Genomic DNA, 23,389 nt, shown 5'->3' on the forward strand with positions numbered 1-23,389 from the left:
CCATACAATCACAGGATATCAAGTAATTTGGCAACAAACAAAAATCTCTTAATATTGATCATAATTATTTTGCAAGGAAGTTCAAGGAGGCCTCTGAAATGCTTCAGCTCCACACACAATATAACAAAAAATCAAGGCTTAATCCTAAACTGGTCTGCTTTCATTAAAAATCTTGCCGTGGAACTAGGATAATACGGCATGCACGATGCTAGAGAATATGACAGCAGCAACTAGCACTGTTCCAACATGTATACAGTAATTAATTTAATGTTTTTATTCTGGTTATTTATTTATAAGTACCAATTGTGAAGTTCTGATAGCTTAGTATAATTAATTATTCTAGTCTCTTTTCTGTACAACTTTTGCTAATACCTGTGACAAGGTTAGTCTGACAACTTACGAAACATGTAGGGTTATATTTTATTAAACTTATTATTTATAGTAAAACATATGGTCTCAATAGGAATCCGTCAATGAAACTGCTAAATCACAGAAACTTATGCATTAAATCTGTTTCTTCTTCAGAAACATGTGGTCTCAATGCCAAAAATTAAATGAAGAAAAAAAAAAAAAAGGGGGGGGGGGATATACATTTATATTTAGATTTTAGTGATTCAAGTTTTATAAATGACAAAAACTTATGAAAGCTTTCTCAGTTCCTGGAGTGACTTATCAGACGTCTTCCTTCTCAACAATACAGTTGTTATGCACCAAGAATATTCTTTGAATAATCAAGAGGGTTTGTGAAAAATGATTCCATGATGATTTCTTAAATTTTGTCACCTAAACTGGTGCCAAAATTAAAATTTAACTAAGTGCAGTATAGTACATATTTAGATTTTTTTCCACTTAACTTTGCTGAACAAATGATAACATGTTATATAGCAGCAATGACCAAAAAACTGTTGGTGAAATTCTATCAGGCTAGCAGAAAGATTAACCATTGTAGAGATATTAAATATTTTTATATGATTGCATGTATGGAAGATATTATAGTTAGTTTGGTTAATTCGAATTGAAATAAAAGATGTGTAAAAATACTGTAATGTTCATAAGATTCTCTTATGAACATTACAGTATTTGTCAAAACAATGTTGTGTTGCAAAATGCAGCAGTACTTTTGAGGCACGGTTAGGCTTAACTGTTAGCAGTTAAGCCTAACCGTGCCTCAATCATTATGACACCAAAGGAAACAGCTTTCATTTAACAGCAAATATAAAGAACTACTACATACCTTTGTATATTGTTGAAAATTAATATGCCTGCTGATTGTATGAAACAGGCAATCAAGTATCAAGTGGAAAAAAGAAACTTCATTGTATTGCTAATAAATATATATCGAGCCCACCACTAATTACTTGAAAACTTGTCTTTGCTGTTTGTGATAATACCTGTTTCTTATATCATTCATGCAAATCACAAATCATGAAGAATATGGGGTATGTGCTACTGTGATGTGAAGTAAATAGCTAATGGACATGAGAAAGATAATACACCCTCTGTCTAAAAAGAAACCAAACTTTTCGAAAATAGAAGAAAGTAGTGGCGCCACGTGTTGTATCTTTTTGTTGTCGAAAGCGGCAACCTTCATTAGTGTTGTGTCAACTGTTTATGACATTTGTTTCATTAGAAGTCAAGTTATAGTACCAAGAGTGACAGTGTGTTTTGACGAACGGTCGAAAAATGAGTTTCAAACACAGACTGCGATTGACTTTTGTGTTAAACTTGGTAAACGTTTTACCAAATACATTAAATGCTTCAAAAAACATACGGTGCTGCTTATCCCGTACTCAAGTCTACGAGTAGTTTAAGCGATTTCAAAGTGGTCATGAGACAAAACTGGACTGAGCAAAGTTAACATCCAAAAGGTGCGTGATTTCATCAAAGAAAAATCCGAAATCATCCATGAGATTGATTGAAGATGAATTGGGAATTCCAAAATTAACTGTGCACAACATTTTGACTGAGAGTTTAATAAACTGAATTCGCAATTTGTTCCCCACAAGTTGACCGACGATGAAAAAATTAAACTGCAAGGACTTCATTAAAACAGCTCGTAAGGACTCAAGTTTCCTTGAAATGATTGTTACTGGTGACGAAACGTGGTGTTTTGAGTATTAGCCAGAAACAAAGTACCACAGTGCTGAGTGGAGACCACCAGAAGAGGGACATCCAACAAAAAGTCACTTGAAGAGGTTAAAAGTAAAGACAATGCTGTTTTTTTCTACGATTCCAAGGACATTATCCACAAAGAATTCATTCATCCTGGCTCTAAATGGTCAATGGTGAGTTTTACCTCGAAGTTTTGAAGCGATTGATAGTGAGAATTCGTCGCTTATGGCATGAATATCGTGATGACGGCTGTTCGTCAAAACACACTGTCACTCTTGGCTATAACTCGGTTTCTAATGAAACAAATGTCATAAACAATAAGCAATTGACACATTAATGAAGGATGCCGCTTTCAACAACAAAAAGATACAACAAGTGGTGCCACTAGTTTCTTCTATTTTTGAAAAGTTCGGTTTCTTTTTGGACAGAGAGTGCGTGCGTGCGTGCGTGTGTGTACATATCTATATATACAGTAACTCTTATAATGCAGGATACAAATTGTAGTAACTCTTGTTCAACATGGTACTTATACAATGCGTTTTCATTATAACAGGTTTACAAATTGAGTAACCTTTTCATATATTTTTCACCACATGACTTAAAAATCAAATTTTATCTTCGCTAAATTTGTGTCTGCCCGTATCATGCATTTAGCTATAAGTAGCGAATTTATATTAGAGGAAATACCCTTAGCATGCATATACATCAATTGTTTACCATACAAAGTGTTTATTGTTGAAAACTGTCTTCGTTTTCTGCCATGAAAGCGCATTAAAAATCATGTATGTTAATCGCAAACTGAGCACTTTATTTTCTGATGAGTTACATACAATATTTAATGGGATTTTTATGTAAAAAAATTAATTTTTATAGTAATGGCCACTTAGATGGCTTTTGTGATGGTCGAAAACAAAATTAGTGAATTAATCGATGGGGAAATAGATTTAAACGAGGAGGAACTGGTACAATTAATAGATGATGTCAAACCAAATGGCAGGGAAAGTTCTGCCGAAGATTCTGATTGTGATGAATCTGTTAAAGAATTCAGTTTAAAGAAATTAGCAGAAGGACTGGACTTGTTATGAAGTTATTTTACGGATAATGATCTCTCAGTGGAGTGCACTGGAAAATTCACGAGACAGTTGGATATTTGTTTAGCTCCATATTATGAACAACATAGTGGTAAGAAAGGTCTTATTACTCACTTCTTGATAACTAAACGAGCCGAAGTATGCAATGAGAATTATACAAATGATGTCCAAGAGATATCAAATGATGACAACGTCCAGCAACTCGTAAATAAAGAACATCTACGTTCTTTTAGTTTTGAAGACAGTGATGACGATTAAAACATGCACTTTATTTTATTTTGCATAAAACATATATGCATTATGTGCAAAGCTTATGTACAATTCATAATTTAAGTTTATAGTATGTATTTGTTTCATAGTTTATGTTTTCTTAACTTACGTGAATCACCTGAAGTAAATAAAAATATTTTTTTGTTGGATATGTCATTGTTGTTTATATAATTTTTTTAAAAAATTATATCAGAAAATAACCCTACTTTTTCTATGTCATCTGAGCCCCGCATAACATGATTTATATAAAACGGCATTTCTAAGAAACCTAACATCCGTGTTATATGAGGTTATCTGTGTGTGTGTGTGTGTGTGTGTGTGTGTGTGTGTGTGTGTGTGTGTGTGTGTGTGTGTGTGTGTGTGTGTGTGTGTGTAGAGAGAGAAAGAGAGTATAAAAAATGGAATGGATAGAAAAAGAAGAAAAGTGATAGTTGTAAATGATTCCCTTAAGAAATAAAGACAAATAAGCATAAGGAAGAAATGGTAATTTTCGGTGGATTTCTTATTTTTTTAAGTTCCTGTTAAGAAGATAATATATCTTCACTGTTGTGATTTTTGTTTTTTGACTGACAATTGGATAAAGTTATACTCTGCATTTATGGAACTGACAGCCATCAAGTAAAAACACAGAAATATTCAAAAATAGTTATATTCTGTTTCATTACTGGATAATTCAGATTTGGTACTTGCTTTAGAAAGAAAGAGAATATGTTTAGAATAAACTATAGTTTAATATCCAGGTATGGGTTGTCAATTTATTGAGTAACTGTTGTGCAAGAAAATTATTGCTGCTGTTTCTCTTAGAGAACTTAAGGACTAAATAGAAAAATATGTTGCATTTCTAGAACAAGATTAGCCAAGATTTCTGTTGTGTCTGTTTGATTCTCTGACAATATATGTTAATTTCTCTGTGTTTGCCGACACTTTGTAATGCCAGAACAGATCTTACCCAAAGATTAAGGTTATGAATGTGCATAAGAATGATTAGAAGAGCTACTACTTTTTTTAATATTTTATATGTTGTATGTATATAATATACACACACATACAGTAATCATCAGTTTATCTGACCTTTAAAACAATGACCATTCAGTTAACTTATCCATGCATGCCAACAAACTTCTGATGGAGCAACATGTAACTGTACTTCAATTATCCAACTATTCAATTATCAGAACTCAATATTCTCATAACTGAAGGACTGGATAAATGGTAGATCACTGTGTGTGTGTATATATATATATATATATATATATATATATATACTTGTGTTACAAAATTTCATTTTCCTTATGTTGAGTCCTTGACATTTGGATAAGAGGAGTAGTCCCCGAACATGACTAACTTGGTCATCAACGATATGTATTAGTACAGTAAAACTCTATTATTATTATTATTATTATTATACAATATTCAGTGTAGCATCACTTACTTTACAGTAAAGCCAAAATCAATAACAGAACCATAAGCAAGGCTCACTTGGCAATACATTTGTTGTTTAATTGATTGTGGGGTTTCAATATCAGGTAAATTACCCTCAGCAAAAACATTTTTAGAAACCTGAGATGTCCATGTTACCTAAATATAGAGAAACATTAGTTTAACAGAGTTGATAATATACATTAATTCAATGACAATAATACTACTATCTTTCTATAAGTAATACTACTATAAATTTACATTATCTTTCAACATATTGTGAGACATGGAAAGAAAAGAAACATAAGATATGGTTTTTGGGTGGGGAGAAACAAGTAGAGGAAGAGGGAAAAAGATTTAATATTGGATACAACCACTGTCACTGTTACTCAGCATGATAGCTGTCATGCAGGATGTGTGCTGTCAATATAACTTATCATACACAATTATAATAATGCAACACTTCTTCTTCAAAGCAGTTCATAATTCATTTACAGAATATTCATGATGTGTTAGGAAGATCAGAGTTTGGGTAACTATAGCAGTTTTGAATTACTGTTATAAAAAGAATAACTGATAAGGCACTGATTTTTGAAAAGAATCCCGAAAAGAATTCCATTTTAATGTAATTCATTTCATAATAATTTATCATAATATAAATTTACTTTCTATTTCATTTCAAGTAAAATATAATTTAGTTAAAATATAGCTTCATAGCTCAGTTGGTTTTCACAATGTCATGTGAATGGATAGAAATAGGTTAGAGTCTGGTCTAGGAAATATCCTTTATAAAGACTTTTCATTTGAAAGTGAAATAGGCAGTCTCACACAGAGGTGGTTCCAAAAACATGAGTTTTTCATCCTGCCAGACAGACAAACTGACCAGAAGAACACATGCAATCAACAGCCATGATACAGAGACTTAGTTATATATGACTTTAATATGCCATATCTTCAGGCTGTGTCATAAGCTTTTTTTCCATGTCAAAGAACACTGAAAACAGATGTTCTGGTATCAGGAATGTGTCTTTTACACATTTTTTTTAAACAGCCCAAGAACCAAAGTTGATTAATATCTACAAAAACCACACTGTGTATTGTAGAGAAGCCTGGTGCTCACTAAATACAGGACAAGTCTTGCATTAACCATTTTCTCCAATATCTTACAAAGACAGATAGATGGTAAGAGCAATAGGCAATAACAGTTTGCTTGAGTTGAATCCTTTCCTGGTTTTGGGATGGCAATGACGACTGACATACCAAGAATCCAGAAACTCTTCCTCTGTGAGTATTCTTTGTATAGTAAGAGAAGGAGATCAATCAAAAATGGCAGAAGATGTTTTATTATCTTATAATGGATGTAATCAAGCCTTATTGCAAAGGGACTAGAGTATCGGTGCTCTTTTTAGTTCCTTGTTAAAATGGCTGATTGTATGGCTCTAGTGCATTTGTTAAAATGTTAAGCTGTTGTTACTCTTGTTGTTCTTTCAATATTAAAAATCAGGAGGATGTGAAACTATTGCTGAGATTCTAACAAAATTTCCTCCCAGAGTATCTGCAATAATTTTGGGATCATCAACCACTGTCTACCTTGCATTATCCATTATGACCCAAAGCGCACAAATAGTATGTTTTATATCTACCTTTCATTTTCCAGATTTTATCACATTTTAAACTTACTTGGGCCAAAGTACATTACATGAGACATCAGTCTCATAAACGGTTTATGAGAGTACATTGTGATAAAATCACAATGTACTTTGTACCAAGCAAGTTTAAAAGCTATTAATTACTTTTAAACCACTTTTAGCCACGTTCTCAGCATAAGAGCATTTCAGGACAGGTGCAGTGATGGCTAACTTTCTTTTTCCATCCTGATATGATATATGTTGTTCTGTTTTAATTTTTTGTTAAGACTGTTTATGAGACTCTAATGTCTCATGTAATGTACTTTGGCCCAAGCAAGTTTTAAAGCTATTAATCCTGATTTTGTGGGGTATCTACAAAATATACCCCATGTTCTGTCTTGATCTTTTTTAGTCTACCTGGCACTCGCTGTTCCACCAAGGCTTTGGATCCAGTGAAAATTGACATAATGTTTTCAGAATTTGGGCTTTTACTGCTTGGACAATACAACCTGTTACATACTCACTGCTCCATTGATAGGCGTTTTGAATGACTGCTTTAGCATTAAATTTTAAAGTACTCCAATCAGCCTGGTCCATTTTTCACATGGGCATTCATGAAAGGGCACATGGTTCCAGTGAGGACCGTGCAATAACAGGAAAATTATGACTTTCATAGATGTTCTCTTTGACATGCCATATGAACATTGGAAAAATGATAGGGGAGCAGATTGTAAGATGTATTGCAGAATAAGAGGAGGTAGGCCTATAGAAGAAAATACTGTCTATTATTCAGAAGGAAAAGGTCAGTGTTGTCAAGCATTTGATCAACGATGTGACTTTGTCCATTTATGAGTGTTGTACTCATTAAAGTCACCCGTAAGAAGAATGCTCTCAGACAGTTGCAAGAATAAGGTTATCAAGATCGATTTAACTCGGAACCTAGTGGTAAATAAATGGAGCATACTGTAATAAGAAATCCCATCTGGAAGCAGTAGTAATTTGCTTACTCATGGAAGAAAATATGACTGTCCACTAGGATAGCTATTCGACCATGAAAAGAACCATCACCAATTCTATCATACTGAATACTAGTGAAATTCCTTAAGGTGGGGCTTTCACCGAGATTTAGATGTTTCCTGCAGAACAGAAACAGAATGGCTTATGTTTCCCCAGAGAATCTTGATATCATTGATATATTGGTGAAACTCCTGACAGTTCCAGCATAAAAATTTTCCTATTATTTTGTCTTTGTAAAATTGTCCAATTTCCAAGAGAGTGAGGGCTTTCCTTCATCAGATTTATATTTATCAACTGATTTTGGAAGTATGGTTGCAACCAGTGTCCATCTCTTACTCTGGAAAATGTTCAATCCATCATGTGATGTTTCAGGATCATTTGATAAATTAAATTTACTTTAAGTGGATAATGAGGCATCCATTTTTTCTGTGAGGATATCTGGTGGTTTATATTTCAATAATATTCTTGCCATAATTTTTTTCAACAAATAGGTTCTAATCAAATGGGACAATTTTTGGAGTTGTTTCAGAAGTGAAACCATAGGTTGTGAGACTGGTGTATACTTCGTAGCAGAGATGTGCTTCACAGATGGTCAGTTAGAGATACGAGTTTGAATTACTGTTGATATTTTCTTAACTGTCACTTTCTCAGCATAAGAGGATTTCAGGACAGGTGGCTAGCTTCCTTTTTGCATCCTGATATGATATATTTTTTGCTCTGCTTTAATTCTTTGTATTTCTTTTTCATCTTCTAATGCTGACATACACAGGAGTAGGCCATAAGATCTCCATGTCTGTGGACACATTTACCTTTCTTGGCAGAGCAGGATCATTATCATGATCTTTGCTGCCACATCATGCCACAGGTAAAGTAGAGCCAGGACAGCCAGTTTGAGGATGCCCATGTTTCTGACATTTAAAACATCTCAGGGGATTAGGAATGTACAGCCTAACAGAACAATTGAGATGCTATGATTTTGCAGATGTTGCAGGTTTAAGTGTATCTAAAGTAAGGATGATGTTCCTGTGCAGAAACCATCATTCTCTGATCTCTGTTTAGAGTGCTAAACATATCCCTTCATCAGGAACATCGAGATCCTAGAAGAATTGAGTGTTGCACAGAAATCATGGTAGCAGAGCAGTGCTCACAACAGGTTTTCAGTGTTAATGACATGATGTTTCCACAAGAATATCACCAAAATGTAGTTTCCTGACTGGTTTGGAAAACCTACTAGTCCTAAACTCTTTTGAATAAAGAAGTGTGACATTTTCCCTATTGATTTTCCACCCATTGCATAGATGATGAGTAATACTGGAATATTTATACCATTGTCACATCTTTAGTTTCTTTCTTCTGCTATCAACTAATGTATCTACAGTATTGGTATTTGATTGGCACCTTGTGAGGACCCCCTGAAAAATTTGAGGATGACATTCATGCTCAAGGGATTTTTTTTATTCAGCACTAGAACTCCTTTCCCACCACAGATCCCCCTCATAGGTTCCCACACCAGAGCACAGGCAATGACTGCGTTCTGGAGTGCAATGCCGCAGCTATCCTGCATGCTATACTTGGCATCACAGCAACTCTTGGGCCCCATCTCAGACCATGGGATAGGAGACTTACAGAACGATTGGCTTGCTGCAACTGTTGCTGTAAGCTAATTGTTCCTAACCAGGCCATTCAGGACCACTCATCTTGCTGAAATAGAGGCCAAAGTAATGCAGGTTACCAGGATTCTGCTTTCCAAATGTCCATCGGTCACACTGCACAGAAAACATGGTGGCAGAGCATTGGATTCCAGTGATAGTGGCCTGGAAGACAGGATAGAAAAAAAGACTAAGGAGAAGTAGAGCAAAGAATAACAAAAATAAAAACACAAAAAGGCCAGTACCCTCACTGATGGGTTTATGTTTATTCCACCACAAACATGTTCTCTGCAAGGAGGGGAAGTTACAAAACAAAACTTAACAATCTAAGAAATATAGAGTAATTTCCTTATTGAACATGTTTATGAAGTTGTTTAAGTTGAATGGAAAGAAACCTCTACATAGCTTTTTAAGGAATGTAGTGAACTGACTGGGGCTTCTGACTTAATGTTCAATCCTTATCTGGTAGTGAACCCCAATTATTAGGTACCTACTTGGATAATGAGGAATAAGAATGGGCTGACAATTTGGCATTTAGCTGACCAAACTGTAATGTTACTGAATTAAACCAAAACAAAATAATGGCACAATGTGACTGAATTTCATGCTGGGTCAGGTACTGGCTAAGCAAATATGACATCTGATGTGAAACTCACTGAACTAGGGCAAACAATGAAAAGTTAGTTACTGAAACAAATCCCCAAAACTCCATATCAAAATCATGAGAATTCAAGAGTGGTATCATCATTGTAAGAGAAATTAATGTAAAAGAAGCAAAACTGGCAGAAGGACTAGGTTGATATAAATGGTGTTACCAAAACAAAGAAGACAAAAACAGGCAAGGTTCTTCTAAACAGAAATACAAGATGTTATATCCAGGTAATAATGATCAGAGAAAGGAGGGTGTGGCTATAATATTCTACAACAAACTCAAGGATAATCTTCTTGCAAGGTAATATAAAGTAAAGAGATGTGGGCAAACATCAAAATGCAAAATTGGAAAATTACACCATAATAACAATGATATGCACATGCTGATTTCGGATGGACAAGTCATTACTAATATCATATTCCAAACATGAAGATATGCATAATTTCACAAGAACAGAAGATAGTGATATCTTCACTCTGTTTAAGGACACAAGGGGATTTGAAATAAGAAGTGATCACCATTTAGTACTGAGCAAAATAAAACTGAACATCATACTAAAAATAAGATTACATAAGAAACTTTTAAAAAAGAATCAAACTTGAGCACCTTTCAGCAGTTGACTGAAGACTCACATATATAAATATTATATATGTGAGTCTCCATGGATAGTTGTCTGCATGGATAGAAAAATCAGAACTCCATGGCAGAATCAGGAAGTAAGGAATCAGAAATTATTCCATATAAGGCCCCCTTTCATCCTTCCATTTCTGACCTAATGTTTCACTCCTCACCCATAGTGCACCCATTCATACATATCTACTAAAATACTGAATGAATGAGAGAGCGAAAACTCTGAAGACAAGCAACATCTACATTATAGTTAGAATGATCACTATTGAGAAAGACATCTAGTTTTTGGAGAAGGGCTTGGGATATATGTTATTTTGGTAGATAAGTGACCAATTTGTGTAAGATCAATAGAATAGAGATAGCAAATATTTCAGCATCTCTACCTGCTTGATCTGTATAGGTGGAAAAGGAAAGACAGAGATGCAAACAATTAAAATCAAAATTACCTAAGGAAAATAACTTCACTATTATGAATGTTGAATAGAGAAAAAAAGTTCAGAATGGCTGGTGACAGCAGAAGTCATCAGAGACATCAAGCAAATCTGACAGAATGGGACAAAAATTTTTAGCTAAAGAACATTAAGAAGTGGAGATTCTAAGTCGGAAACATCATCATCATCATCAAATTCCTGCCATGTACCCACAAGGGGTTTACAGGATATGATAGTACTACATGAAAAAATTATATCATTACTAACTTCCTATCTACAATTTTCCTCCAAATCAGTCTGTTACTTGTCAAGATTCCAACATTATCAGATCTTATATTTCTATCGTCTAAGGCACTTTGTACCGTATCAATCCACCTATATCTTGGTCTTCCTCTGGGTCGTTTTGCTGCCAACCTGGCACTTGTTTTGCTAATTTTTCCTCGCCCATTCTGTTTAGGTGACCATACCACCTGAGATTAGCTCTGCTAACATATTCCTGGATGCTGACAATGTCAAGTTCTTTCCTAATATCCTCATTTTTAATATGATATTGCCATTGATGTCATCTGTTCATGGCTATAATCTTTCTCAGGACTCTCATATCTGCAGCCTCTAGTCTTTGGTCAAGTGTTTTACTTCTGACACAGCTGTCAGATCCATAAGTTAAAACTGGTTTGAACACTGTCTTGTATACAGCTAATTTAGTGTTCTGACTAATTTCTCTCTTATTCCATATGAATTTATTCAATTGACTTCCCACGATACCAGCTTTGCTGATTCTGTTGTCTATTTCTATATTTAATTTGCCATCTTCAGTAAAAATCGTGCCTAAGTAGCTGAAATGTTTTACTTGTTCCACAGGTTCTCCATTCACAACACAGTTGATATTTTCAATGATTCTGCCTATTTTCATTGTCTTTGTCGTTTTATTGCTGACTTTCATACCATATCTATTACAACAGCTATTCAATTTAGTCAGAGAATCTTGCAGACTTGTAGTGGATTTATTTAGAAGTATAACATCATCTGCATAAAGCAAAGAGCTGACATTAAGATCTCCAATTTTGATATCATGTTTAATACTACTTTCTTTCATAATGTGATCCATATAGATAATGAATAACAGAGGGGATAATGTACATCCTTGTCTCACACCAGATTTAACATTATACCATCTTCCTGTACTTCCTTCAATTCTAACTGCTGACTTACAACTCAAATAAAGACTAAGTATTGCTTGATATAATGCCCCATTGACACCATATAACTGAAGCGTATTGAATAGCTTCTCTCTTGGCACCTTGTCATATGCCTTTTCCAAATCGACAAAACTTAAATACAGATCTTTGTTATATTCCCATGCTATCTCGTCTATTTGTCGTAAAGTGAAGATCTGATCCTGACAGCCTCTGTTTGGCCTGAATCTAGCTTGTTCTTCACCACGCTTTTCTTCCACAATTCTTCTCAACCGTTTCTCAAGTATACTTGCATAGATCTTGCCAGGAACACTCAGTAGGGAAATACCTCTGTAATTCTCACATTCAGTTTTATTTCCCTTTTTATATATGGGTACTATGAGAGCTCTACTCCAATCATCAGGAATTCGTCCCTCTGTCCAGGCTTTCTGAACTATGCAGTGCAGCCACTGTAAGACTCTTATACCACCATACTTCAGCATTTCTGGTCGAATATCATCCGTTCCTGCTGCCTTTCCACATTTCAAGCCTTTGATGGCTTTTTTCTACTTTAAGTATGAATATGTAATTCCTGATTGTATGCCTGTTGAGTGTTTTTTACCACTGTGCTATCACTGCTTGTTTCATTTAGCAGTTTTTCAAAGTCATTACTCCATACTTCAAGGATATCTTTTTCTACTGTTTTTATGCAACCTTTATCATCTCTAATTCCTTTTACAGCACTCTTTCCTCCATTTCTGAGCTTCTTCAACAACCTCCAGAATACTCTGCCACCTTCTTGATATTTTATTTTCTATGTTCTTACCAAAGTCCTCCCATGACTTTTGTTTAGCTAGTTTTACATAGTGTTTAGCATTCTTACATTTGTCTCTATATTCTCTAAGAGCACAAGCTGACTTATTTGACAGGAATTGATTGATTCTGCCAGAGAGGCATGTGGTGAGGTTGTCTGCAAGGATAGAAAAATCAGAACTCCCTGGTGGACACAGGAAGTTAAAGAGGCAGTGAAGTTAAAGAAGAAAGCATATCAAAAGTCGGAAACTGATATGGTTAATAAACATATGTAAATTCTGCCTCTGAGACAAAAAGAGTCAATACTATGTAGCTGAAAAGAAAATGAGATGAGTAATGCTTCAAAAAACTGAAATTCAAATTTCTGTTAGAAAAAGGAAAGTGTGGATTTGCAGCCTTATCTGCATGAATTTTTCATGGTAATTATTTCAGTTGAAATTAGAAAGAACTATAATATACACTAATGGATTATTTATTAAGTGATATACATAGAAAATTTTACCTAACTCCTCTGTAAAGATTTTCTGCATTTGTCTTTTGTTAAGTGTGTATGCACACATACATATATTATTGTGAGATGTAGCATAGGGAATGCAAAGCTGGATGCTGAATTTTTCTTTCACAGATTGCTTGGCCTACCTGATGGAAACCAGAGCCTAAACAGTGATCGGAAATTGTGTAGAGTGCAAGATAAAGGCCAGCATAGATATTTTCAGTTATCTGGTTGAAGAAAATTTAGTAGTGGTCCTCCCATTTAATACCATTAAAGTAACAGAGGTGACAGATGAAATTAGCTGGGTGAAGAGCGACGTGTAGAAAACAGACTACAGACAAGATAATGGTCAGAGTTACCAAGAGTAGACTGACTTCTACAGCACATGAGAAGGGGGAAGAGAGATGGTTAAGAGAAGTTCCAGAAGATTGGTAAAATGATGAGGATTATCCAGATCCTTGAAGTAAGAGAAGGATAGCAGGTGTGAATTATGACTATTCCAGACTTTAAGGAAGGTGATCTCCTCTGAATAATTAGACTTTAGAGTTAAATAATCAAAAAGGTCTGCATGATGAGACTAGGATTCGGAGAGTGGTAAAGGTAGCAAATGGTAAAGGAAATATAGACAAGATAATGGTCAGAATTACCAAGAGTAGACTGACTTCTACAGCACTTGGATGGGGAGAGAGAGAGGGTTAAGAAAAGGTTCCAGATTGTAAAACCACACCTGAAAATTTTTGTGTCATGTAAGTTTTATCTGAAGAAAATATATATTCCCTGGGATCACCGCCATGTAAGGTCTACTACAGTCATAGGAGTATCTCAAAAATTGGAGGTCTGCATGTCATCACTGAGAGCTTGGCGCTAAAGGAAAGGGTTTCTTGGCAAGAGGGATATTCATCTATGAAAAGGTAATTGCATTCAACCGAGGTCGTACACATTGTCCAGGAAGAGAACTCTGAGGATAAAAGGAAATTGGTGACCAAGACAAAGTGCAGGAAGGACAAAATGGGTAGACAAGAAGAAAAAGGAACAGTATCACTCAGTCAAAGAAATGAATAAGGTGTTTTGCAAGAATAAATTCTATTGACATTAACCAGTCATAAGTGCTTAAGAGAATGTATAATAGCTCCCAGATAATGCAAGTAATGTGTTCTTGTTCTTTATCCAGTAGTTTTTAATGTCATAGTGTCTAATAAGTGTCTGAGACAAGAGTCAGCAGACTGTTAAGTAATATTAACTGAGCTCATGCTTGTCATGCCTAAGTGTTTATAAATAGAATTATCTTATCAATTGTATTAGATTGTAGATAGGATATGGGAAAGAACTGTGAAGAATTTAGGAAACTTAAGTTCAAGACAGATTCTCATGGAATTGTTTATGACTGTTTTAGGTACCCATGATTACAGTTAGATTAAACTTTTTTTTTTTTTTTTAGCTTCACTGAAATTTTGCGAACAACACAGAGAAGCTGCTAATCAATGCACTAATCTTAAAACTTATGAACCTGGAGGTTTTTAACAAGTAAGGATAAGGAATTTAATTTATGTTAGTTAATAAATTAAGCCACGACTCAATCAAGAATACTGGTCAGAGGTAAAAGGGAATAACTTTTATTTTATATCCACTTAAGATTCTTACAAACTTACACTCAAAGAATAATTTAACTGGTGCAGTTGATAAAGAAATAAATTTGTTAAATTTCAGAGTATAAGCAAGAGTAAGAAAGTCAAAGCATAAAGTACGATAAAGTAAAGCAAATAAAGTAGATATAACACATGGCGCAGATAACAATGAATATAACAAGATGATTGGGAAAATGATAAGGATTATCCAGATCCTTGAAATAAGAGGACAGCAGGTCTGAATCATGACTACTGCAGACTTTAGGGAAGGTGATCTCACTGTCTGAAGAATTAGACTTCAGAGATAAATAATGAAAGAGGTCAGCATGATGACTAGGATTTGAAGAGTGGTAAAGGTAACTAATGAAAGCAATAGTTGTAAGAAAATCTTGATCAGGAAAAGATCATATAGAGGAGATTCATCATCATCAAATTCCTTATGTGTCCCAAGGGGCACAGAGAATATTCAAGGTTTAATAATGTAAACATGGAATGTTAGGGCAAATGCAGTTTTATTTAGCAGAGATTGTACATTTGAGGAGGACAACAGTTTTGAGGGCGTTCGCTGAAATTCTGTAAGAAATAGCTGTTCATATTTTGATGCATGCATGTGATGACGGTGCATCTTACTCTCGCATGTTGAAACAAAAATGGAATCCAATTTTTCATACTTCAATGCCGAATTTTGAAAAATTACAACTGACTACATATTTACAATCCATATCACTGGAGAAAAATATGTAGAACATAATAAAGTAATGTGATATAACTTTATTGACTTACAGAAAGCATTTGATTCTATTTGGCATGGTATCCTTAGGAAAACTGTGCAACACTATGGAATAGATAGAAAAATAATAAAACTGATTGAATCCCTGTACTCATCTTCTGAAATGATGGCTGAAATCAAGAGAAATTAGTGCACTCCCTTTCCAATGGAGCAAGAAGTGAGATAGGAGAATAAATTATCACCAATATTATTTAAATGATTCATTGAACATGTTATAAATAAAGCCCTGGAAAACTGTGATACTGGAGTGACAGGAGGAGGAAGAAGAAGAATAAACCACGTAAAGTTTGCTCACAGTATCGATCTCCTGGCAGAAAACAAATCAGATCATCAGGAAATCGCCACAAAGTTAGATCATACTCTTAAAAAATGTGACTTAACTATAAGTATCCAAAATCAAAAACAATGGCAAATATCTGTGTTTTTAACCAAGAAGTGCTGTGGAAGAAAGTGAGAAAAAAAAAATCCTACTCAAGGATACACCCATAGAAGAAGTTGATCAGGATATTAGAACAAAAGTTACAAAAGAAACAACACCATTTCAAAAACTAAAACCACTATTAACAGATAACAAGCTCAGAAACAGATTAAGCCTGATTAATGATTAGTTGTATTTTGTGGATTCCTTATTTATTCAAGTTCCTATTGAGAAGTTTATGTATCTTCACTGTTGTAATTTTTGGTTGAGTGAAGATTAGATGGAAAGTTATTCTCTGTTTGTAGAACTAGTTGTCAAGTGAAAACACTTGACAATTGTTTGTCTGTTTCAGTACTGAATTTTATCATGAATTTTCTCCCTATATTTATGAAATAAACAATGTTTTTGGTACTTGTTTTAAGTTGTAACTGAATATGCTTGAAGTAAGGCATATGTTGAATACACTGTGTGAAAGTAAATTTATTGCTGTTATTTCCCTTTTTGATGAGAAACTTGCGTTTTGATTTTCAAGAGCAAGATTTGTGAAGTTCTTTGTTATGTCTGAGATCTGGCTAAGATATGTTAATTTCTGGTAGCTGATGGACAGACAGGAAGATCAACTACCATCCAAATGAAACGTAAAAAATGCACTGCAGTCATGACTATGGTTGATCTGGCCTTGCAGACATGCTTCAGATATAGCTCACATAATCAACTGGAAAAAGACCATCATGCTCCACCACAATAAATTTAGGGAGAAAGACTGTTTTTTTAGAATCTGATGCTGCTCTTAAAAATCAGCCTAATTTACATAAATAGTTGCATAAAACTTCTCAGCATGGGAAACATTAATACTTCAAGATCACAGTTTACATCCTAGGCTACAGACAGGTGTTCATAGAGGCAGGTGTCCAGCCTAGTTAGGAGGACTCTAGTCCTTTGTCCATATGTTTTGGTTAGTTTTGCGCTGCCTTTGTGTGTGTGTGTGTGTGTGTGTGTGTGTGTGCACACGCAAGTGTGTCACGTCTTATTTTGTGCTCCCGAACTGTCTCTGTAAAAAAGATGAAATATTGGAAGCATTAAATACTATTTTTAATCATTCCCTAGTGCTGTTTCACTCCATTAAACTTTTATCACGAGTTTTTCCCAGCACTTAAGCCTTAACACACAAAACACCAAATATATAGGCCTGGGGAAAGAACCTGTAAAAGCGAGGAGAAAATATATACATAAAACATTTAAAAATTAACAACAGACAATATAAAAATCTGGGCATGTGCTTCACTTACAAAGCTGAAAGCAAGATGTCATGTCAATCAAGGAATGAGTGGAAGATTTCTTTGAGGAACATTTTCTGATATTTACTCGACAGTCCTTTGTGTGAAAAAAGACAGTCTGTTATTTAGAAATTTCCATGTTACTGCCCCTTTATATTTGTGTTTATTGTATCAATCTGAAAAGTACACAATATTGTAGTAGGAAACTAGTGATCCTTTGTGTACTATGGGAAGAAGAAGAAAAAGAATGTGGTGATGTACATAGTTTAAGTTTGAACTGAGGCAATCAACGGTAATGAAACTGGATGTGAAAGTGTAGTTTGGTACAGATTTTTATTCTCCTTGTATTTTTTGTGATTTGGTGGTTATTTAGTGTGGAGGACTTTTTATGATCCGCAGTGTCACTGCTATTTTTTGTTCGTATACTTTTCACAACTGGTAATGTCTAAACTTAGGGCACAGGGGCACAAAGCATCTTGTCTCTTACTCATAAATGGTCAACAGTGTTCTCTGATTATTTCTATACTGTTATACGTTTTTTCCCAAATAATACTGAAAGTAATTTATACTTGATAAAAAATCATAAATAAGCGATCTATGTATTGAGGAATTAGGCCAGCGTTCTTCAACCTTTTTACACCTGCAGACCGAGGAAAATGGGAGAAATATTTTGCGGACCGGCTGATGGCTAACACAGAAACATAAACCAATGTAGATAGTATTTTATTTATTAAATCCAATGTTATAAAATTACAATTTTTGCTAGTGTGACATCTGCTGCTGCTTAGAGGTTAGAAAATTTGATATACGTGGCTGGAGCATTGTTTCTGAGAGACGAAGAAATTTGTGGAAATTTTTGGCAGACCACCAGGAAATTAGGCTATGATACAAAATATGTTATATCCTGTAACAATACTTGATTCTCACAATACCTTGTTCATGCATTTAATGTTTGTTTTGTGTTGAATGAATTAAAAAAAAGACAGTTTGTTATTTAGAAATTTCCATATTACTGCCCCTTTATATTTGTGTTTATTGTATCAATCTTAAAAGTGCACAATATTGTAGTAGGAAATTAGTGATTGATTTAAATTGTTTTACTTTTTTTTAAAGTAGTTTTTGCCAGTATTAATTTAATAATTATGAATATTGAAAGAAACAGGAATATAAACTCCAAAAAATTAAGTTCTTATAGTTTCACATCAAATTGTCCTAGTATTCCATAATGCATACCTGCTTTCTTTCAAATTATCATAATGCATGGAAATATATCAGAAAAGAAGTATGCATTATGGGATTATAGGGCAATTTGCTGTGAGGTCATATATGCCTTAGGACACATGAGGCCTAGTGATGAAATTATTTTATGTACAAACATTTGTTTACTCATGCCTGGGTAAAGAGTAAAAAGAATAATACACAATTTTGCTATTTGTATATGGAAAATATGGCTACTGCTATTGATTTAGCACAGGAATGTTGCCTGTACTAGATATGTGGGGAAAGTAGGGAAGAGTAACTGGAGATCTTAGCCGGGAGACCAAACATAATAGTAGCAAATCAGATATATAATAATAATAAATTGAAGTAAATAAAATTTGCACCTCAACTGCAATAATTATCTGAGAATAAAAAATAGTATTATTTAGAAATATGTTTCTAATAAACAATACTACAGATTTAGATTGGAAATAAAAAGAATATACCTCAAATAGCGTGGTGTCATTCTCACTGCAAAAATTTCTGAAATACAATATAAAATTAGAAATGATACTAATTTTAAAAGCTCATAACCAAAAAGTACAAAAGTATCAATTCATGATGAGACAAACAGAATGAAAGCATGATAAAGAATATTTTAATATCACAGAAACCCTATCCTACTCATCCATTCATCCATCCTAAAACAGGTTGATCCCCCCCCCCCCCCATGAGGTGGCTTACGACTAGTTATTGCAGTTGGGTCATCACTCCTTGCTGCATCCCCCAAAGGGCAGTATATCTGGCTGTAATCCATGTGTGTGTGTATTCATGGGGCTAGTTTGCCTGTTCTGGGGGACAAAAATCCTGAGTTTCTGGGTGGAAAAAACCCCTACCTCCATATGAGACCAACTAACCCGACTTCCCTTGAAATAGACCAGATAAAGCTTCCTCACATCACTAACGGGAATTAAACCCAGGTCTTTCAGATCAAAGGGCTTCATCTATACACAGAAACCATACCTTGGGATTTTCTGCCACTTTCAACTCAAACTAGAAAGTTGGAAGAAGGGCATAAAAACAGTTAATTTGGAAAAATATGGTAACTGCTAATTGCTAGCTAGATTTTTTCCCATGATATCGTTTAAAGATTAATCAAGTAAATAAATATAAGAAAAATATTTCAAATTTAAAATAGATGAAAGAAACAAGCAAATATAGAAAGTAACAGAAATTAATAATAAATTTAATGAATGCAAATATAAATTTTTTTATTCCTTAATTTCAGAATATATGTCATACTATACAATTGTATATGCGTGTATACTATACATGCGTATACAATTTTAAAGTATACAATAGTATACTTTAAAATTCGAAACTAAACATATCCTGCACGTACTTTCATTCTGGATGCAATCTGAGGAGTGATTTCTAGACTTCTTCCCCCTTCATCGAGAACTTTAAAAGCTAAAAAAGAGGAAAGCAATAATTACATACCAAAGCCAACTTAAACATACAGTATATTACCTGAATTAAAAAAAAAAAAAGTGCACACACACACACACACACACACACACACATAAAGAATTTCAGTATTCTTAACAAAACAATACAAAAACAAGTCATGGGCCTTTGTTCACACCTTTTCAGCAGTTTATATAATTCCAAAGTTGAACTCTACCTCTGATGCACTCTGGGGTGTTGGGAATCCTAGCCATTATTGGACCTGGACCCAATACCACTAACAGAGCTCTGGTGAACACTTCAAAACCCAAGTTAGGAGAAGTGTATATCCGACTACAGCAATGATGCCATCACTGCAACAACAAAAATGGCCCAGAGTCCTATGTGGCCCATACTCAGCTTTCTACAGCAGCAGCAGTAAGGCATTGAGTGGGGTCAGGGTTGCTAAGAATCTCACAAATGAAGGCAGGCATCTATTACATCACTGACTCGAACTTTGGCAAGAGACTAGACAAGAGAATAGATTCATTAATCAAAGAACTAACAGCAAGATGATATGATGGCTCACAGATACTCCTGGGAACATCCTCAAACAGTGGCAAACAAGGCGGAGTGGGCATTATTGTTAAATCCAAGCTCACCAAGTTAGTCGATCCTTTATTGTAACATCATATCTGAAAGAATAGGTGTGTTCCTAATTGGAATAAAGAACAATATAACAATAAAATTAATATCCTACTATGCTCCAACATCTGTAGCTGATAATCAAGAAAAAGAAATTTTTTACATGAATCATGAACAGGCATTAAATTACAAGTCAATATACGCATTCATTGGTATGTTGACTTGTAATTTAATATAACCTACCACAAGTTCAGGAAGTACATAAAAGAGATTGAATGGACTATTAAGAACTGCTATACATAAATGACGAATTTACCATACTGAATTTATTAATAAAAAATCAGAAATTCCTGTGAAAAAGAAAAGAGAACGACTCTCACCTCAAACCATAGAACCACTGCAAAAGAGAAAAGAACTAAAGAAATCTCAAGGAAATATTCTAGAATACAAAAAATATCTGTAAGTTACTAAGGAAAAGAATTCCAGAAGACTACAATGTTTTCAGTATACAACAACTAAGAGAAGCAGCACACGCAAAAACAGCCTTAAAAAAAAGAGAGAGAGAGAGAGAGAGAGAGAGAATGACTTAAATTTTAAACAGTCAATTCCATCTGCTCTACAGGATCAAAATGTAGAAAACATACTAAGAGAAAAAAGATGAAATTCAATACATCATATCAAGGTCATTTCACAATTAGCAGAAAAGTGCAGAGAATGCCGAATCCCTCTATGTTTCCTCTTTATCGATTTTAAAAAGCATTTGATACCATAGAACCCAATGCAGTCATCCATGCACTATTGAAATAAATGTGTATCCTACTTACATTGAAATGATGACAGAAATTAACAAAAATCAGACCACAAAAATAACCCTATTTGATCAACCAATAAATATAGATATAAAGAGAGGGTCTGCCAAAGTGATGTGATCTTTTCAAATCTATTTACCAGCACTTAGAATATATTCTGAGAAATATAGACCTAAATGGAGGGAATAAGCACAGATGGTGAAAAACTACAAATCATTATGTTTGCTGATTATCTAGTACTAACATCTCAAAATTCAAATGATCTAGAAGAAATGAGTGAAAAAATATTAACAAACATCAGTGAGATAGGCTCAGAAATGAATCTAGAAAAAATAAAATGGATTAAAAACATCTACACAAGTGACAGTCACCTATGTATTAATAACAATCCTATAGAACAAGTTGACTCTTACAATTACTTAGAACAAACAATAAAAATGAATACAGATTTATCTGAAGAACTAGTAAAAAGAAAGAAAGCCACATGGTGCTATCATTCAACAGAATAAAAGACACACTTACTGATTCAAATCTTGACATCTCTGTGAAGGTGAAATTATTTAATAGTAGCATTCTTCCATCATTCACATACAGATCAGAAACATGTCACACAACAAGACAAGAAGAAGGGACTCTCAGGATAACTCAGTATGCAACAGAACATAGGATTTGTAAATCTGCAAAATGGAACATGTAAGAAATATGTAACTGAGAGAGAGATCAGGCATAAAAGATGTGGTAACTGCAGTATACGAAAGCAAGATGAGATGGGCAGGCCACATAGCCAGACTCAGGAATAACAGATGGACATATAGAATACTTAACTGGCAACCAAGAATAAAGAGAAAACCAGGAAAACCACCTACAAGATGGGAAGATCCATTAGTGAAATCTAAGGGTATAACATGGAAGAGAGAGGTTGAAGACTGAGATCGTTGGAGGTATCTTTGTAATCTGCACTCAATGGAGAAATCCTGAATGAAACACAGGTCCATCGAGGTAATAAAGTTCCACACACACACACACACACACACACACACACACACACACACACAACTCACTGTTAATGGTAATGTAAACTTGATTTGACAAACTATTCTTTTGGTCCTTATGAGTTGGCTATAATAAAATTTGGTTATATATGACTGTATATTCTGATAATTATTTTCTTAAAAAAACATTGCAATATCAATCAATGAATAAATAATGTACAGACACTCCAACTTATGTTACAGTATACTTATTCCTAGGCATGAGATTGTAGAAAGATTATATTATAGAGTGAATCTGGAGAAAGGAATATTTCTGATCTATATTAGTTCTCCTCTACATCAAAGAGAGTTCTAAAATACGGCATCCAGTGGTATTAACTCAAACTTCACAGCTCTTCCTGGAAAAATCCTTCAATGTGCCTATTAAGTATGACACTCCTGTAGAACTTTGAATGGGCCTCCAAATTCTCAAAGGTTATGCATGCAATGCTGATTGGTTAGTTGTTGTTGTTTAGGAGTTTATTCATGCAAGAACATCAAAGGTTATACTGCACCAAGCCAAAGCTACAGCAGTACTCAAAGTAATGATAAGGAGTAAAGAGATAAATTAGTAAATAGCATGTTATGTACAAAAAGCAAATTTTAAAACATTCAGTAATGCAAAATAGTATATACATATAAACAGAATTTACAATCAAATGTGCTAGTATAAATGAATTCTACTTAAAAAGTTGAAAACTTCATGCAGTTTATCTGAGTCTGATAAGACCTGAGTGTATATGGCTCAGCCAGCGTAGTAAAAAATTC

At 34.3% G+C, this 23,389-nt stretch overlaps 1 protein-coding gene across 2 annotated transcripts in view; it reads right to left on the reverse strand.

The window, feature by feature from the left end:
* The window catches only part of LOC150098746 (structural maintenance of chromosomes flexible hinge domain-containing protein 1-like), a 733,568-nt gene that overhangs the window by 281,151 nt on the left and 429,028 nt on the right, over positions 1 to 23,389 (reverse strand). For both annotated transcript variants that reach the window (XM_090405871.1, XM_090405872.1), the window contains exons 26-27: positions 20,093 to 20,160; positions 4,906 to 5,051 (exon numbers count right to left, since the gene is read on the reverse strand). In XM_090405871.1, coding sequence (XP_090261997.1) covers positions 4,906 to 5,051; positions 20,093 to 20,160 — 214 coding nt within the window. The remainder of the gene's footprint in view (positions 1 to 4,905; positions 5,052 to 20,092; positions 20,161 to 23,389) is intronic.

The sequence above is a fragment of the Typopeltis vanoorti genome, chromosome 15 (assembly GCF_054136105.1).
Source record: "Typopeltis vanoorti isolate ZY-2024b chromosome 15, IOZ_Tvanoo_1.0, whole genome shotgun sequence".
NCBI classification, from domain to species: Eukaryota; Metazoa; Arthropoda; class Arachnida; order Uropygi; family Thelyphonidae; genus Typopeltis; species Typopeltis vanoorti.